The sequence below is a fragment of the Barbus barbus genome (assembly GCF_936440315.1).
Source record: "Barbus barbus genome assembly, chromosome: 49".
Lineage (NCBI taxonomy): Eukaryota > Metazoa > Chordata > Actinopteri > Cypriniformes > Cyprinidae > Barbus > Barbus barbus.
This window is the reverse complement of record NC_136727.1, coordinates 16,920,834-16,939,539: the sequence shown is the minus strand read 5'-3', so window position 1 is coordinate 16,939,539 and position 18,706 is coordinate 16,920,834. Positions and strand designations below refer to the sequence as shown.

Below are 18,706 nucleotides of genomic sequence, written 5' to 3'. Positions count from 1 at the left end.
AATAATAATGATTTATTCTTATTTTCTTGTTTTATTATTTCATTAAAATGTTAGATTTTTTATTATTATAAATAAATATTTGTCACATAATAATAATAATAATACAGTAAAAATAAAATTATGGAATTAAGGATTTCTTTTTTTTCCCCTTTTTGATAATAACATTAATAATAATAATTGTTTTAACACCACCATCAACAATATCATCATCATCATCATCATTATTATTATTATGTCCAATTTCCACTATTTTTCTCACTTCTTCTCACTTCTTGGTGCAACACAAAACACCATACGCTATTTGCAGCGCTGGTGTGGATGGAGCAGCTCACAGCAGAGTAACACACAGACAGACTGCAGCCGGTGGTGCAGATGCTTACAGTTGGACTTGACACGAGTGTGCGAGTGTCTCTGAATATGTTTGTCATGCGCGTGTGTGCGACTGCAGAAGCAAGTAACAGACGGATGGAAAAATAGAGAGACAGAGAGCGCTGAGAACCTTCAAACAGAGGGACAGAGAAAGTGTGAAACTGTGAATATTTTGCACAGCATATTTAAAGTCAATGGGAAATATGTTCCATTACAGACTAAACTGGTTTGTGAACAGCATTTAACGTTAACGAGACAAACTTCAATCATCTGGAAAGATCTTGTAACTAAAAACAGTTGCATACAGTACGTTCCTCTTTTCAGACTTGACCAGGCGTGATATAATTTTGGAGCGAACCAGTGGCCCACTACAGGGTCAGACAGCTTTTGAGAGGGAGGCAGAGGCACCATTAGCAGCCTGTCAACAGCGTGAGGAGTGGGTGGAGAGAGAGAGAGAGAGAGACGCAGCTCTGTGGGTGCTGTGTGAATAATCATTTGGCCAGCTTTCTTTGGCTGCTGCCATTTATATAATATGATGCTTTTTGGTATATTTTTCAAGATTTGAAATCACGATGTAGTTAGTCAAACATATAATCATATGAATCATTTCAGTAATTAAATAGGAATGGGTTAGCACCAATTAACACATCATATCAAATTCCTTAAAAAGAACATTTGTTGTTGTAAAAGAAAAAATATAATATATATATTTTTTTGGCATAGCATAAGGAACAGAATATTTATTGTGTAAATAAATAAATAAATAAGTAAATAATAATAATATATTTACACTAACATTTTGGAATTAATTTTAAATGATCTTTTATATTAACTTTTTAAATATCACAAAAATATTTTATCTCAAGAATATACATAGTGCAGGAAATTATTTCAAAATTGATAGATTTTATCAGTTGGAAACATTATTACAGAGTGATCAACTGATTGCATTCATTGAGACATAATTACATAGATGTTATATGTACATTGAATTCAATAAATGAACGAGCGAACAAACAAACAAACAAACAAACAAACAAATAAATCCCTGAAATAAACAACAACAACAAAATATCTATCCACTCATGTCAACTATTTGCAACCAATTGTATTCATGTAAAAATATGTTGAATAACAACAAAAAAATTAAGTTTAAAAAAGTTAAATTGACTTGCATTTTAATGAGTCAAATAAGTATTTGATCCCCTATCTATCAGCAAGATTTCTCTTAAAGGGAGTGCTCCTAATCTCAGTTTGTAAAGAGAACCTGTCCACAGAAGCAATCAATCAATCAGATTCCAAACTCTCCACCATGACCAAGACCAAAGAGCTGTCCAAGGATGTCAGGGACAAGATCGTAGACCTACACAAGGCTGGAATGGGCTACAAAACCATCGCCAAGTAGCTTGGTGAGAAGGTGATAACAGTTGGTGTGATTATTCGCAAATGGAAAAACACAATATAACTGTCAATCTCCCTCGGTCTGGGGCTCCATGCAAGATCTCGCCTCGTGGAGTTTCAATGATCATGAGAACATTGAAGAATCAGCCCAGAGCTCCACGGGAGGGTCTTGTCAATGATCTCAAGGCAGCTGGGACCATAGTCACTAAGAAAACAATTGGTAACACATTATGCCATGAAGGACTGAAATCCTGCAGCGCCCGGCAAGGTCCCCCTGCTCAAGAAAGCACATGTGCAGGCCCGTCTGAAGTTTGCTAATGATTCAGAGGAGAACTGGGTGAACGTTTTGTGGTCAGATGAGACCAAAACTGAGCTCTTTGGCATCAACTCAACTCGCCGTGTTTGGAGGAGGAGAAGGAATGCTGCCTATGACCCCAAGAACACCATCCCCACCATCAAACATGGAGGTGGAAACATTATGCTTTGGGAGTGTTTTTCTGATATGGGGACAGGACAACTGCACCGCATCAAAGGGACGATGGACGGGGCCATGTACCGTCAGGGCAGGGCATTGAAAATGGGTTCTGGATGGGTATTCCAGCATGACAATGACCCAAAACATATAGCCAAGGCAACAAAGGAGTGGCTCAAGAAGAAGCACATTAAGGTCCTGGAGTGGCCTAGCCCGTCTCCAGACCTTAATCCCATAGAAAATCTGTGGAGGGAGCTGAAGGGTCGAGTTGCCAAACGTCAGCCTCGAAACCTTAATGACTTGGAGAGGATCTGCAGAGGAGTGGGAAAAAATCCCTCCTGAGATGTGTGCAAACCTGGTGGCCAACTACAAGAAATGCCTGACCTCCGTGATTGCCAACAAGGGTTTTGCCACCAAGTAATAAGTCATGTTTTACGAAGGGGTCAAATACTTATCAATTTATAACTTTTTTTAAATGCGTTTTTCTGGATTTTTTGTTGTTATTCTGTCTCTCTCTGTTCAAATAAACCTACCATTAAAATTATAGACTGATCATTTCTTTGTCAGTGGGCAAACATACAAAATTAGCAGGGGATCAAATATATATATTTTTCCCCACTGTATATATATATATATATATATATATATATATATATATATATATATATAAACAAGAAGAAGATCAGGAATGTAAAGTCAATTCACAGTGATTTTATTATATATATATATATATATATATATATATATATATATATATATATATATATATATATATAAAACAGAATTAAACATGTTTAACCTCAAAAAGCACTGCACTGGTTTGTGGGTTTTGTAAGCAACGTATGCTTCCCATGCTAAAGAACTGCAGGGGAAGAATGATAAAAAGCAAAGCTTAACTTACACAGAAAACGCTGTCTAGACATGGTCAAAAGCTCTCAGAGGGAATATGGAATGAGAACATTGGAAATAAAATGTGAGGTAGAGAAATCGTTCTGTCTCCATGGTGAGCCTCATCAGCATGGGGTCTCGCTTGAGAGCAGCCTCCCTCAGGACAAACTCCAGCAACGTACTGTGCTTTCTGCAGATCAAGGCTTCGAAATCACACAAACACACAAAAACAGCCGTGCTAACCCATGCTATTTTGACAGATCATGATGCAACATGACCGTTTCAGGTGAGCTTGGAAGTGAACAAAACATCCCGTTGAAAAAAAACGGTAAGGATGAGGGGGGTTTAAGGGGGTCTGACCGTTTTTGGTGTTTCTTCGGCATTCAAAAGGATGAAAGGCTAAAACATGAACTTACTGAACTGCTGCATCAAACAGAAACATTTAAGCAATCGTCTCTTAGTGGCCTACAAATGCTTCTCTAATTTAATTAATGAGGTGTATAAATTACTTTTTAAACACTCCCATTGGAGGAGTCTGCCAGTGGCCTTATTTCTCTTAAGATTAACATGAGGAAAAACAAAAGTTTCCGTTGAATAATAGAAGATAAAACCTCCTCATCCTTTAGAACAAGTTGAGTTTATTATAGTCCCTGAAACTGCACTTCCCTCAAGGGTGTTCCAGCTCTTGCAGATTCCCTCAACCACTGGAAAGCAATTCCACTTCCTCTTTCTGACCGGCGCCTTTTTAAGCCAACTTACATCAAGTTCCTAAAGAAAAGTCTTTCCTCAAAAAGCCAAATGAATTGAGCTCCAAAAACACAAAGACATACATCCAGCGGCATTTCTGCAAAATGTTATTACGTTGCATCTTGCACTTTTTGAAATGTCCAGTAAGTGGCACTAAAAGTGCATTTGGTTTTATCCGAAACAGATGGTTGCAAATCTGGCAGCGTTTCAATCACATATTGGGGCAGTTCGGAAATGAAATGTCCAGTGAGTGGTGCTAAAGGTTAATGGTCTATCGTGTTTGAAAAAAAGTACCAAATACACTAAATCCCTAAACATAACTGACAGTGTTAACAAAAGCAAACGTGAGAATGCTGAAGCAACCATGCCATTTTAGCTTGATTCTACAAGTCTTTGAGGTCTTTTGTCACTTATATTGCAGCTCCACAACACAATGCAATGCTGTACCAGGTGTGCTACCGAGCAAGTTACTACATCAAATACTACATCAGAAAAGCCATACATATAAAGGGGAAAAGAAAGGAAAGTGGTGTTTGGCCAAGTATGGTGACCCATACTCGGAATTTGTGCTCTGCATTTAACCCATCCAAGTGTACACACACAGCAGTGAACATGCATCCGGAGCAGTGGGCAGCCAATGCTGCAGCGCCCGGGGAGCAGTTGGGGGTTCGGTGCCTTGCTCAAGGGTCTCACCTCAGTCGTGGTATTGAGGGTGGAGAGAGCGTTGGTTATTCACTCCCCCACCTACAATCCCTGCCAGACCTGAGACTCGAACCCACAACCTTCAGGTTACAAGTCCAACTCTCTATCCATTAGGCCACAACTGCCCCATATAGAAGTGTAAATGGAGTACCAAGTTCGCTACATCAGAAAAGCATACATATGGAAGTGTAATGCTGTGCCAGGTGCACAACCGAGCAAGTTTACTACATCAGAAAAGACATACATATAGAAGTGTAAATGTTGTACCAGGTGTGCTACATCAGGACAGCATACATATGGAAGTGTAATGCTGTACCAGGTGCACTACTGAGCAAGTTTACTACATCAGATAAGCTACACATATGGAAGTGTAATGCTGTACCAGGTGCGATACTGAGCAAGTTTACTACATCAGAAAAGCCATACATATAGAAGTGTAAATGCTGTACCAGGTGTGCTACATCAGGAAAGCATACATATGGAAGTGTAATGCTGTACCTGGTGCACTACTGAGCAAGTCTACTACATCAGATAAGCTATACATATGGAAGTGTAATGCTGTACCTGGTGCACTACTGAGCATGTTTACTACATCAGATAAGCTATACATATGGAAGTGTAATGCCGTACCAGGTGCGCTACTGAGCAAGTTTACTACATCAGATAAGCTATACATATGGAAGTGTAATGCTGTACCTGGTGCACTACTGAGCAAGTTTACTACATCAGATAAGCTATACATATGGAAGTGTAATGCTGTACTAGGTGCGCTACTGAGCAAGTTTACTACATCAGATAAGATATACATATGGAAGTGTAATGCTGTACCTGGTGCACTACTGAGCAAGTTTACTACATCAGATAAGCTATACATATGGAAGTGTAATGCTGTACCAGGTGCGCTACTGAGCAAGTTTACTACATCAGAAAAGCTACACATATGGAAGTGTAAATGCTGTACCAAGTGCGCTACTAAGCAAGTTTACTACATAAGAAAAACCATATTATGGAGCGGGTAAAAGTATAGTAAACGTGTTTTGAACGCATAACATAGTATAGCAAGGAACTGCACACAAATAAGTCTTTCTTAATCGATAATCTGCTCCTGTATCATAAATCATATAAAAAGGAATAAAAGTTGATATTTTACTGCCACTGGTGTACGTTTCTGCTAAAAACTGTAGAGAATATTATGTCTAGGTAAGTTTTTGGCATTTTGCAAAGATGTCAGTAGAGGCAGGTTTTTCAGTGTCTTTGCTAAACAAAAATCTAGCAGTCTTAAAACATGGCTGTAAAATTAATCTAAAACAGTGTAATATTCTGCTAACAAGATTTAGTTTGTATAGACAGAGTTGGTTTATTAGGGCGTCCTCTACCTGAACGCAAACTTTCAAAATGCTACTTGAAACTTAAGATGTCTTAACAGCATAGTTGAAGCAAAGAGATCTTTTAAATGAATACTTCATCATGCTCTCTTGTCCTTATCTCATCTTTCTGCGCTTCCACAGTGCTGTGTGCTATTTTGAATTATTGTAAAAAAAATGTGGCCTATCTACATGTAGGCGTTTTTGCGCAAGCTTTCATGTTTTAAAAATGATGGCTTACTTTATTTCTTAACGAAACTCATCATGTACTTTTTTTTCTGTTCCTTGTGAATAATTACCAATGAAAGCTTCTTCATTGTAAAAAGTTTAAATGGTAAAGGGGCACAAATGCTGAATGTGTATTCAAACTTATACATGGCACATTTCCTACCTGATTTGCTTGCCCTCTCTCAGGTCATACAAAGAGAAGAAGATGTCTGTGTCCTCGCCGATGGTGTTGTAAGTGAAGCTCTTTAGGTTGACAAAGAGATGGTGCGGCACAGGCATTCGACACGAATCCCCGTGTCTTTGTCTTGCGCCATCCTGAAAACATAGAGTAAACAATAGCTTTACATTATGTCAAGAGATGCTTGTTACAGTATATATGTTGTAATGTTATGTTAGCTGTTATGTCGGATAATATAGTATGTGCAGTCATTTTGTGTAATATTGTGAGATTATTTTATGTTGTTGTGTTATGTTTAAAGCTATACTTTTCCATGTTATGTTATATTGTTCCTTGTTATGTCAGGTCACGGTACTGTATATTATTATGTTATCTTATATCGTTGCATTATATAGTTACATGAGTGATGTTATAACATGTAACCATGCCACAACATGATATAAGACAACATAGCAAAACATATAAAGATATAACATAACATAAAGCAATTTATAACAATGTTTCCTAATATTGTAAAATTGTAATATGTGTTGTTATAACAACATGCAATGATATACCACAGCAAGACATGGCAAAACATAACGATATAAAATGTAAATTTATAGGCTAACATAACGTAACAATATGTTATGTTAGCCTAAACCATAGCATGCCATGAGATAACAACATACCACAACATGATATAATAACGCACCATTTCATAACGATATAACGTTTTTATAACAACATGTAACACCATACCACAGCAAGACATGACAAAACATAACGATATAACATGTCATATTATAACACTACATGTAACCATATATAAGATATATACACTCACCGGCCACTTTATTAGGTATACCTGTTCAATTGCTTGGTAACACAAATTGCTAATCAGCCAATCACATGGCAGCAACTCAATGCATTCAGGCATCTAGATATGGTGAAGATGACTTGCTGAAGTTCAAACCGAGCATCAGAATGGGGAAGAAAGGGGATTTAAGTGACTTTGAACGTGGAATGGTTGTTGGTGCCAGACGGGCTGGTCTGAGTATTTCAAAAACTGCTGATCTACTGGGATTTTCACGCACAACCATCTCTAGGGTTTACAGAGAATGGTCTGAATAAGAGAAAATATCCAGTGAGCGGCAGTTGTGTGGACAAAAATACCTTGTTGATGTCAGAGGTCAGAGGAGAATGGGCAGACTGGTTAGAAATGATAGAAAGGCAACAGTAACTCAAATAACCACTCGTTACAACCAAGGTATGCAGAATAGCATCTCTGAACGCACAACACGTCGAACCCTGAAGCAGATGGGCTACAGCAGCAGAATACCACACCGGGTGCCGCTCCTGTCAGCTAAGAATAAGAAACGGAGGCTACAGTTTGCATAGGCTCACCAAAATTGGACAATAGAAGATTGGAAAAACGTTGCCTGGTCTGATGAGTCTCAATGTTTCTCTCTCACTGATTGGTCTGTTTTTGAAGCCGCTGCCATCGATCTGGACGAGCTCACACAGACTGTAACATCTTATATCAGTTAATGTGAGGATATGTGCATTCCTAACAGGACTCATCTAATCTACAACAATGACAAACCATGGTTCACTGTAAAACTCAGTCAGCTCCGTCAGGCCAAAGAAGATGCTTACAGAAAGGGCGATAAAGTCTTGTACAAACAGGCCAAATACACACTGGAAAAGGAGATCAGAGTGGCAAAGATTAATCATTCTGCAAGCTAAGGAAAACATTCTCTTCCAGTGATACTGCTTCAGTCTGGAAAGGTATGAAGGATATCACCAGTTACAAGACACCATCCCCCAGCACTCTGGAGAATCAACAACTGGCAGACGACTTGAACGAGTTTTATTGTCGTTTTGAAAAATCACCCCACACCCACCCTGAAAACCTCTCCACACAACCATTAACACCTCCAGCAACCCTCCTCTCCCCCACACCTACAATTCAAATCAGCGAAGAAGATGTGTGCCAGGTCTTGAAAAAGAACAAAAGAAGGAACGCACCAGGCCTAGACGGTGTGTCACCAGCCTGTCTGAAATCCTGTGCTGACCAGCTTCACACAAATCTTCAACAGATCACTGGAGATGTGTGAAGTCCCCTCATGCTTCAAACGCTCCACCATCATCCCCGTCCCAAAGAAACTCAAAATTACTGGACTTAATGACTACAGACCTGTGGCTCTAACGTCTGTAGCCATGAAATCATTTGAAAGACTGGTTTTGGCTTATCTGAAGGACATCACTGGTCCCTTACTGAACCCCCTGCAGTTTGCCTACAGAGCAAACAGGTCTGTGGATGATGCAGTCAACATGGGACTGCACTTCATCCTGAATAATCTGGACAGACCAGGGACTTATGTGAGGATCCTGTTGGTGGACTTCAGCTCCGCTTTTAACACCATCATCACGGAAACCAATGAGTTCACTTTACTCAAATGGCCTCCACAGTCACCAGATCTCAATCCAATAGAGCACCTTTGGGATGTAATGGAACGGGAGATTCGGATCATGGATGTGCAGCCGACAAATCTGCAGCAACTGCGTGATGCTATCATGTCAATATGGACCAAAATCACTGAGGAATGTTTCCAACACCTTGTTGAATCTATGCCACGAAGAATTAAGGCAGCTCTGATGGCAAAACTGGGTCCAACCCGGTACTAGCAAGGTGTACCTAATAAGGTGGCCAGTGAGTGTACATGATATAACATACAATGATATAACATGCAATGCTAAAACATGTAACCATATATTTCATTGCGTGACATACTATAGCATGACATGCCATAACATTTAACTATATATCATGATTTAAATATAACATGATATAAAAACAACAATGTAACAATATAACAGGTAATGCTATAACATAACATAAAAAACATAACGTAACTATATCATGACATGCAATATACCACGACATGCCAAAACATGCAATAATATACCATAACATGATATAACAACATAACATTGCATAATATATTACAATATAACATGTAACACTATAATATAACATGCAACCATATATCACTTGACATGTCAGAACATGTAACAATACACCAAATGATAGAACTCAATGTTACAAAACATATAACACTATAATATGTAACACTGTAACAGCATGTAACATGTAATACATCACATGTCATGTAATATGCTACATCATGGCATACCATAACAAGTAACAATATAACACAACATGATATAACAACACACTGCATTACATTTAACAATATAACATGTAAATCTATAACACAACTTTGTCATATTACATTTTATATGTTGTGGCATGTCATTACATGTTGTTATGTTATGTTATGTTATGTTATGTTATGTTATGTTATGTTATGTTATGTTATGTTATGCGGTTACTCTGCTATTTACATTTCTTGCATCTTAAATGTGTATTCAGAAATATATAATATAATATATAATATAATGTTTTTATGAGACTAGGAAGCTAGCCACCGGAAGTGCCGCTGCTTCCTTTTACACTGAAATGCCTTCATTTGCACTGAAAAGTTCACGCACATCCACATATGAAATCACTTGCATATACATATATACACAACTAAAGCATGCGTCTTTCTTATCAGAATTGTATACATTTGTGAATTTTATTTTGTATGTTTGCGCGAGTGTTTTATGGGTGTGTATGCGCGCATCGGGTTTATATGTATGTGCGAGTGTTTATAGGTGTATATGCATGTATGTATAGGTGTGTCTGCGTACAGCCAGTTTATATGTATGTGCGTGTGTTTTTGTGGGTGTATATGCATGGATCGTGTTTATATGTATAAGCGAGTGTCTATAGGTGTATGCATGTGTCAGGTTTATATGTATACGCAAGTTATTCACAAGTGTATATGCATTCATTACTAACATATGCATTGGTATGGATTTCATATTAGTGTGCATGTGTATTTCATATATATATTTTGAACATCCAATAGTATACATGTATATGTGAGTAATTTATAGGTGTATATGCACGTGTTTTATGTATGCATTGATAAGCGAAGTTTGATTTAAATCCTACGTGGCACCTCATCTGTTTTTAAAAATATTAATTCACAAAATCATCTAAATGGAACAAGACAAACATGCATATTCAATAGTGCTTATAGCAGAGTGTTGTAATCTTTTTGCCTGTTTTACTGACCTATATTCCAAAAAGAGCATCATACATAACTGTAAAGGGTCTTTTAGCATGACCAAAACAGAGTAAACAAGGTGTTTAGGTGTTTAGATCAAAATGTCACATTTTAGCCCATGGTAAACCATGACCTACTAAAAGTTCTGTACGTTAACAACTCAAAGCATTTCTGACAAGTCCTCAGATGGTGCTGAGGATGACAAATATACCTGGGATGTGCTTTGCTGGACGCTGTGTCTGCTGGATAGGTGCTGTCAACGGAGAGAAACAGAGAGAGAAAGAGAAACACTGTGGTCATATTTCAGACTAAAATCCAGTCAATGTGTATACAGTATACTGTACAAAGCGTGCTGACATCAGTTAAACATATTATCTTAGCTGTACCTGAAGTAACTGACATCCTTAAAAAATATAAAATAAATAGTTTCAAATGGAAACATATAATGTGCATACTGCACAATGTATCTTCAAACCTAAAACAATGTCACACTAAAATAATTCATAATTCTAGTATAAAAAGGAACAGAATTTCCTGTTTGATCTGTAACTGAGTAAATAAGACACTTGCTTAAGGGTTTTAATATTTTCCCACAATGCTGTATGGATGTACAGAGCAATATCTCATGAGATATCTACATCTAGATTAATCATATTCACAGAGGCATCGTCAGCACAAACCCCAAGCAGAAAACACATGCTCATAATCATATGGTGAAACACACACACACACACAACGGGAGCCTGGGTGACTTATGAGTCTGTGTTTCTTAGCTTGCATCTTTCTCTTCAGTGCTTTTGACTGCGTTTAGAATAAATTATCGCCCATCGGCGAATGCATGGTGGGAAAAGAGGTATGCAAAACTTGTGAATGCAAAAATACAAATTAGATTGTGCCTTCTGGTTCAAAACAGTGTGTTGGTGTTCTAGGTGAAGTGATGTCACTATGTGGTTGCTAAGGTGTTCTCGGTGGTTGTTAGTACTTTGCATTCTAGTTGCTAGGGAGTTCTGGTTGGTTGCTAGTACATTGCTAGGGTGTTCTGGGTGAAGTGACAACACTATGTGGTTGCTAAGGTGTTCTCAGCGGTTGTTAGTACTTTGCTTTCAAGATTCTAGGCTGTTTTGATCGGTTGCAAGGGTGTTCTGGTTGTTCGCTAGGGCATTACTAGGGTTCTCTGGGTGACGTGATGTCACTATGTGGTTGCTAATGTGTTCGCGGCAGTTGTTAGTACTTTGCTTTCCAGTTGCTTTAGGGTGTTCTAGGTGAAGTGATGTTACAATGCAGTAGTCCAAGGTGTTCTTAATGGTTGTTAGCATTTTTCCAGTTGCTTAATTGCTAAGGTGTTCTGGGTTGTTGCTAATGCATTGCTTTGGTGTTCTTGGTGGAGTGAAGTTTTTATGAGGTTGCTACGGTGTTTTCAGCTGTTCTTAGCATTTTCTATCCAGTTTGCAGGGTGTTCTGGGTGGTTACAAGGGCATTGCTTGTGTGTTACACATGGAGTGATGTTACTATGCGGTTGCTAAAGTGTGCTGGAGTAGCACGTTGCTCAGTTGCTAAGGTGTTTTTTAGGTGGTTGCTGAGGCATTGCTTGAGTGTTCATGGTGGAGTGACGTTGTTGTGCATTTGTTAAGGTGTTCTTAGTGGTTGTTAGCTAGGGCACTACTGGTTGTTGCAAAGGTGTTCTGGGTGGTTGCTAAGGTGTTTGGGGTGATTGATAGTGCATAGGTGGTTGATAAGGTGTCACTAGGGAGTTCTGGTTTGCTGTTTGCTGTTGTTAGGCTGTTTTGGGTGACTTTGGTGACATTTATATATTGTAACTGCTAGGGTACTCTGAATGGTTGCTAGGTGGTTGTCAGGTGTAATGAGTGGTTACTAGGCCATTGCTAGTGGTTGCTAAGGTTTTCTGGATGCTGTGGGTGGGTGCTTTTTTGTTTAGGTGGTTGCTATGACATTGCTAGGTGGTTGATAAGGTGTCACTACGTTGTATCTACGGTGTTCTGGATGGTTGCTTGTTGTTCCTTTGTTGTAGCTAAAGGGTTGCTAGGTTATTGATAGGCTGTTTTGGCCAATTGTGGTCACATTTCTATGCTGTGATTGTTAGGATACTCTGAATGATTATTAGGACACAGCTAGGTGGTTGAAAAGGTGTCACTAGTTTGTATCTAGGGTGTTCTGGTTGGCTGGTTGCTTGTTGTTGCTATGTTGTTTCTAGGTGATTGCTAGGCTGATTTGGGCAATTGTGGTCACATTTCCACATTGTTATTGCTAGGGTAATCTGGATGATTAGGACATTACTATGTGGTTGTTAAGGTGTCACTAGGTTGTATCTAGGGAAGTCTGGTTGGCTGTTTGTTGTTGCTTGGTGATTGCTAGGCTGTTTTGGGTGACTGTGGTGACATTTCCGTCATGCAGTAATTGCTAGGGTCTGGGTGGTTGCTAGGACAATACTAGGTGGTAGCCAGGTGTACTGAGTGGTTGCTAGGCCATTGCTAGTGGCTGCTAAGGTTTTTTTTGGATGGTTGCTTTCATACTATGTGGCTGCCAAGGTGTTCTAAATGGGTGATTTTTTTGTTTAGGTAGTTGCTAGAACATTGCTAGGTGGTTGATAAGGTGTCACTATGTTGTGTCTAAGGTGTTCTGGTTGGTTGATCATTGTTGCTTTGTTGTTGCTTGGTGATTGCTAGGCTATTTTGGGCAATTGTGGTCACATTTCTACGTTGTGATTGCTAGGGTACTCTGGATGATTGCTGGGCATTGCAAGGTGTTAGTCATATGATCTGAGTGTGGTTGCTAGGGCATTGCTGGTCGATGCTAAGGTGTTCTGAACGGTTGTTAGGGCATCGCAAGGTGTTAGTCGTGTGTTCTGAGTGGTTTCTAGATATGTCTAGATATGGCATAGTGATGCTTTCCTTAGAAAACATTCCAAAAAAATATTTTTATAAGAAGGACCGGGGAAAGGAATCAGCTTAATCAGCTGCACACACATCTCAAGATAAAAAGTGAGATTTCCTTGATATAGTGCTTGACAACAAGGGAGTGAAGTAGAGTTTCATTTGCAAACCCAGTGGAGGATTTCAGGCCAAACTGAGAATCGTCTGAAAACAAATAACTTTCCTTCTGTTCTCACTTTCACCATCAGGGAGGCTAAACGCGTGCCTAGCGGGACTCATTAATCTAAAATAGCGCCTTGCGGCACTGTGAGCGTGACAGATTGTACAGCTATGTTACTGCATGCTTTTGTGAGACTTCAGTCCCTGACTAACTTATACAGGTACATCTAAAAAAATTAGAATATGAAAAAGGTTAATATTTTTTGTCACTAATTTCAGAAAGTGAAACCCATATATTATATAGATTCATTACACATACAGTGAAATATTTCAAGCCTTTATTTCTTGAAATTTTGATGATTATGGCTTACAGATAATGAAAACCCAAAATTCAGTGTCTCAGAAAATTAGAATATTACTTAAGATCAATTTTAAAAAAAGGATATTTTAAACAGAGATGCCAGGCCTTTGAAAAGTATGTTAATTTCTATGCACTCAATACCTGGTTGGGCCTCCTTTTGCATGAATTACTGCATCAATGCGGCATGGCATGGAGGCAATCTGCCTGTGGCACTGCTCAGGTGTAATGGAAGCCCAGGTTGCTTTGAAAGCGGCCTTCAGGTCATCTGCATTGTCTCTCATCTTCCTCTTGACAATACCCCATACATTCTCTATGGGGTTCAGGTCAGGCCGTTTTGCTGGCCAATCAAGCACAGTAACGCCATGGTGATTGAACCAGCTTTTGGTACCTTTGGGAGTGTGTGCAGGTGTCAAGTCCTGCTGGAAAATGAAATCAACATCTCCATAAAGCATGTCAGCAGAAGGAAGCATGAAGTGCTCTAAAATTTCCTGGTAGATGGCTGCGTTGACTGTGGACTTCAGAAAACACAGTGGACCAACACCAGCAGATGACATGGCAGCCCAAATCATCACTGACTGTGGAAACGTCACACTGGACTTCAAGCAACATGGATTCTGTGCCTCTCCACTCTTCCTCCAGACTCTGAGACCTTGAATTCCAAATGAAATGCAAAATTTGCTTTCATCTGAAAAGAGGACTTTGGACCACTGAGCAACAGTCCAGTTCTTTTTCTCCACAGCCCAGGTAAGGCGCTTCTGACGTTGTCTCTGGTTCAGAAGTGACTTGGTAGCCCTTTTCCTGAAGACGTCTGAGCGTGGTGACTCTTGATGCACTGACTCCAGCTTCAGCTCTCCCAAGTATTTGAATCAGCTTTGTTTGACCATATCCTCAAGCTTGCGGTCATCCCTGTTACTTGTGCACCTTTTCCTACCCAAATTCTTCCTTCCAGTCAACTTTGCATTTAATATGCTTTGATACAGCACTCTGTAAACAGCCACTCCTTTCAGTAATGACCCTCTGTGACTTACCCTCTTTGTGGAGGGCGTCAATGTTCGTCTTCTGGATCATTGCCAAGTCAGCAGTCTTCTCCATTATTGTGGTTTCAAATAACAAGAGATACCCTGAATTTATACTGTATGGATGGCCATTAATTGAAATTCAAATGTAAATATTCTAATATTTTGAGATACTGATTTTTGACTTTCATGAGCTGTAGCTCTAATCATCAAAATTAAAAAAAAAAAAACATTTGAAATGTTTTACTTAACATGTAATGAACCTAAAATATATGAAAGTTTCACTTTTTGAAATAAGTTACAAGAAAAAATTAACTTTTTCACGATATTCTTCACTCTGAGTACCAACTTCTTCCCTCGGGAAGGCGCTTCAGAGTTCCTAAGTGTAGGCTTAATCGTTTTAAGAACTCCTTTGTCCCACTGTCCATTAAAGCATTAAATGATAAGTTAGCAAGAGGTCAACAATTATACGTTTTTTTTTTTTTCCCTTTATCTGGTGTGAGCAAATATATAAAAACATGATGATTATAGGTGTGTAGCACAATAGGTAGGGTGCAGTTTAGTGGTTCACTATATATCATGGGGAGGGTAGAGAGGGGTTGCTGTAGGTTTTAAATGTACGTAGTATGTTATTTGTGTAAAACAGCAGATATTGCATTGTATGTGTCCAACCCAAATTTCCTTCGGGACAATAAAGTTTATCTTATTATCTTATCTTATCTATTCTAATTTTTTTGAGATGTACCTGTATATGTATATTGTTATTTTGCTAAATAAATCTATGTTACCCATTTAGCAGACACTATTTATACAAGGATACTGTACATTACTGCAGGTAAAGGACTAACAGATGCCTGGTGCAAGTGTCTTGCTCAAGGGCACAATGCTGCTCAATGAGTCAAAATTAAACCTGAAACTTGTGTATCGCAATAAATAAATAAATAAAAGGCTATTCATTTTGTAATACAAATATTGAATTGAAAAATTATATTTTATTTTATTTTACAATAGATCCTCAAGGGTTCTTTTATGGGTACAGAGGGGGAAAAATAAATAAAATAAGTATGGCTATAATTTTTTGTTAATTTAATTAAATTGAAATGTTAATTATTTTAAACTTTCAAAAGAAATCAATCAAACAAACAAACAAATAAATCTATCTGTCTATCTATCTATCTATCTATCTATCTATCTATCTATCTATCTATCTATCTATCTATCTATCTATCTATCTATCTGTCTTTAAATTAGACTCACATGGGTACTTTTACGGCTACAGAGGATGAGGAGTATCACTTAAAAATTAATTGAAGAAATCAATTACCAATGTATTAAATTAAAGATAATGAAAATGTTGTTAAAAGTAACACATTTACAATGAAACATTATATTACATTAAATTATATTATATTATATTATATTGCATTACATTTAATTACATTTATTTATATTTATGTATTAATAAAATTAAAAAAGAAAAGAAAAACTTCAATATTTATTTTCTCGACAGTGTTACCGCAAAAGCCAAAGAAATTATGGAATGAATATAGAAAGTAAAGAGAAAACTGATAGCTTGAGTAAATTGTGTGTGGACAGTGCACGTGTAATCCAGAACCAGAAAAGCTCAGCTCTTTGATTTAATCTATCTTTTGCTTCCCTAGAGACAATTCAGCAGCAACTTCTAAGAAAACGAAAGGTCTCGAGTCTCTGCAGCTTCGGTGCTCTCTGCTGCCCGAGGCCAAGTAAAAGTCTTCTCACATCTTTGTCTCTCTGTTCTCTTCAGAAGCTTGTTTCTTTCTTCTCCGTCTTTATTTTTGGTATTTGTGTGAAACTCCTCTGCCTCCCACATATCAAGCTATACAAATCTCACGGTGACCTCAACATTTGGCTAATGCACTTAAAATCGAGTCGAGATTCAGCTACTCTACCCAAGAGTGCTTGCCCAAAAAGTTAGTGAAACCTCTTAGTCAAATGCTTTGAATAGTGCTCTTTTCTTTCCACTGGTTCCTCCAACCTCTTTCAGTTTCTCTCTAACTTTGTAACTTCAATGGTTGAAGGAAAAATGTTGTGAAACATAACAATATCAGGAATATCGCAATTATTTGAATGTGTTTTAAGTTTCATATTTTAGGTAACACATAAAAACATTTCTGACTCTAAACCTAGAGGTAAAAATGCAGGTGGATTTGAGAAATTTAATTCAAATTTGATTCAAAACACAGATTCATTTCAATTTGCTGCAAAATGCAAGTCACTGTGTTGCATTTGCATGCTTTAAAAATTATAAATATTAATAAATTTTAATAAAATTACTAATTTAATAATATTAGTAAACTGTACATATTATAAACATTTAATATTATGAATATAACAAAAGATAAATATACAACAACAGTAATAATAATGATAACAACAACAAAATAATAACAATACTAATAATAGGCTAATAATAATAGTAGTAAAAATAATAATAATAATAATACGTAGTATTATTATTATTGTTGTTGTTTTGTTTGTTATTATTATTATGTTGTTGTTGCAAATATAGAATTACAAAACACCATGAATATCAGATTTATAAAAAAAAAATTATATTTTACAAAAGACAGAATATTTTTAATATCTCTGATCTAAACCTATCAGCAAAAAGTAGATTTGAGAAATATGATTCATTTTAACGGTCTGATTTAAAGCATTGATTCATTTCAAAGCACTGATTCAACCTAATTTATTTAAAAAGGAAGTCAATGTGTGGTATTTGACAATATTAATAAATATTATTAATAAGGTATACATACTATACATATTTAATTACAAAAATAGCTGCTTGGTTTCTCTCATTTAAAACAAAAAAATTATTTAAAAAATCACAATAATACGATTTATTTAAAACAAAAATTACATAATTTTAGAGCAAATACAAAAAATATATATTGTGATATATTAAATATGATTTTTACTATAATAAGCTTTATTGGGCATGAAGTTCTGATAAATTATAGTTTCATTTTACAGCCAAACTGGAGAAAAAAAAATACAAGCTAATATTTAATCACAATAAATTAATATTTTTCAAGCATGAACAATTTCAAGCTTGCCTATGTGTAGATTTTAGATTAGACATATGATAACGTATTATTGAAAACAGGTTTTGACACCAGCATCTGTTTCTAACAGGTGCTTTCACATTGCAGTTTGATGAAAAAGCTATATATATCCTAAACTGCAAAAAACAGGTACAGCGCTGAGGTAAATTTAGCCCCTTTGCTGTCATATTGTACAAAAATCCAGTCCCACACAAACCCAAACAAAGATACATATGGCACAAACCTGTGCAGACATCATGGAAAAAGATCTGTCAAATGTGTGAAATAAATAAATGTACAGTATTAGCAGCTTTTCCACAAGCTGCCATTCAAAAGCACCTGTTAGAAACAGATGCTGTTGTCGAAACCGGTTTCCAATGAACCGTTATCATTGTCGAATAGCGGTCTAGAGAATAAAGTGAATTGCTGAGGGTAAAAAATAATCAAAAGCTAAAAAAGCTTCTTTTTATAATTTTCCAGTATCGTTTCTTATTAAACTCCAAAGGGCAGTTCTCCAGAGCAGTTAGCTCCATAAAGCTGAAAATACGCCAAGAGGCTTTCTGAGAAATAGAATATGTAAATGATTCATTCTGATGAAGCGTCTTGGGAATATGCCCTCTAATGGAGTGTTTAAAAACATTTCTGCTGTCTAATTGTTCAGCTCATTCTACAGGTGGGAACTTG

The 18,706-nt window shown here is 37.2% G+C and overlaps 1 protein-coding gene across 1 annotated transcript in view; it reads right to left on the bottom strand.

Annotated features, from left to right (window-relative positions):
- Positions 1-18,706, bottom strand: part of LOC306867622 (dedicator of cytokinesis protein 3-like) — a gene marked incomplete at both ends in the record, with an annotated part of 204,398 nt that overhangs the window by 63,321 nt on the left and 122,371 nt on the right. Inside the window, 2 exons of the mRNA XM_079413390.1 lie at positions 6,335-6,486; positions 10,721-10,762. Coding sequence (XP_079269516.1) covers positions 6,335-6,486; positions 10,721-10,762 — 194 coding nt within the window. The remainder of the gene's footprint in view (positions 1-6,334; positions 6,487-10,720; positions 10,763-18,706) is intronic.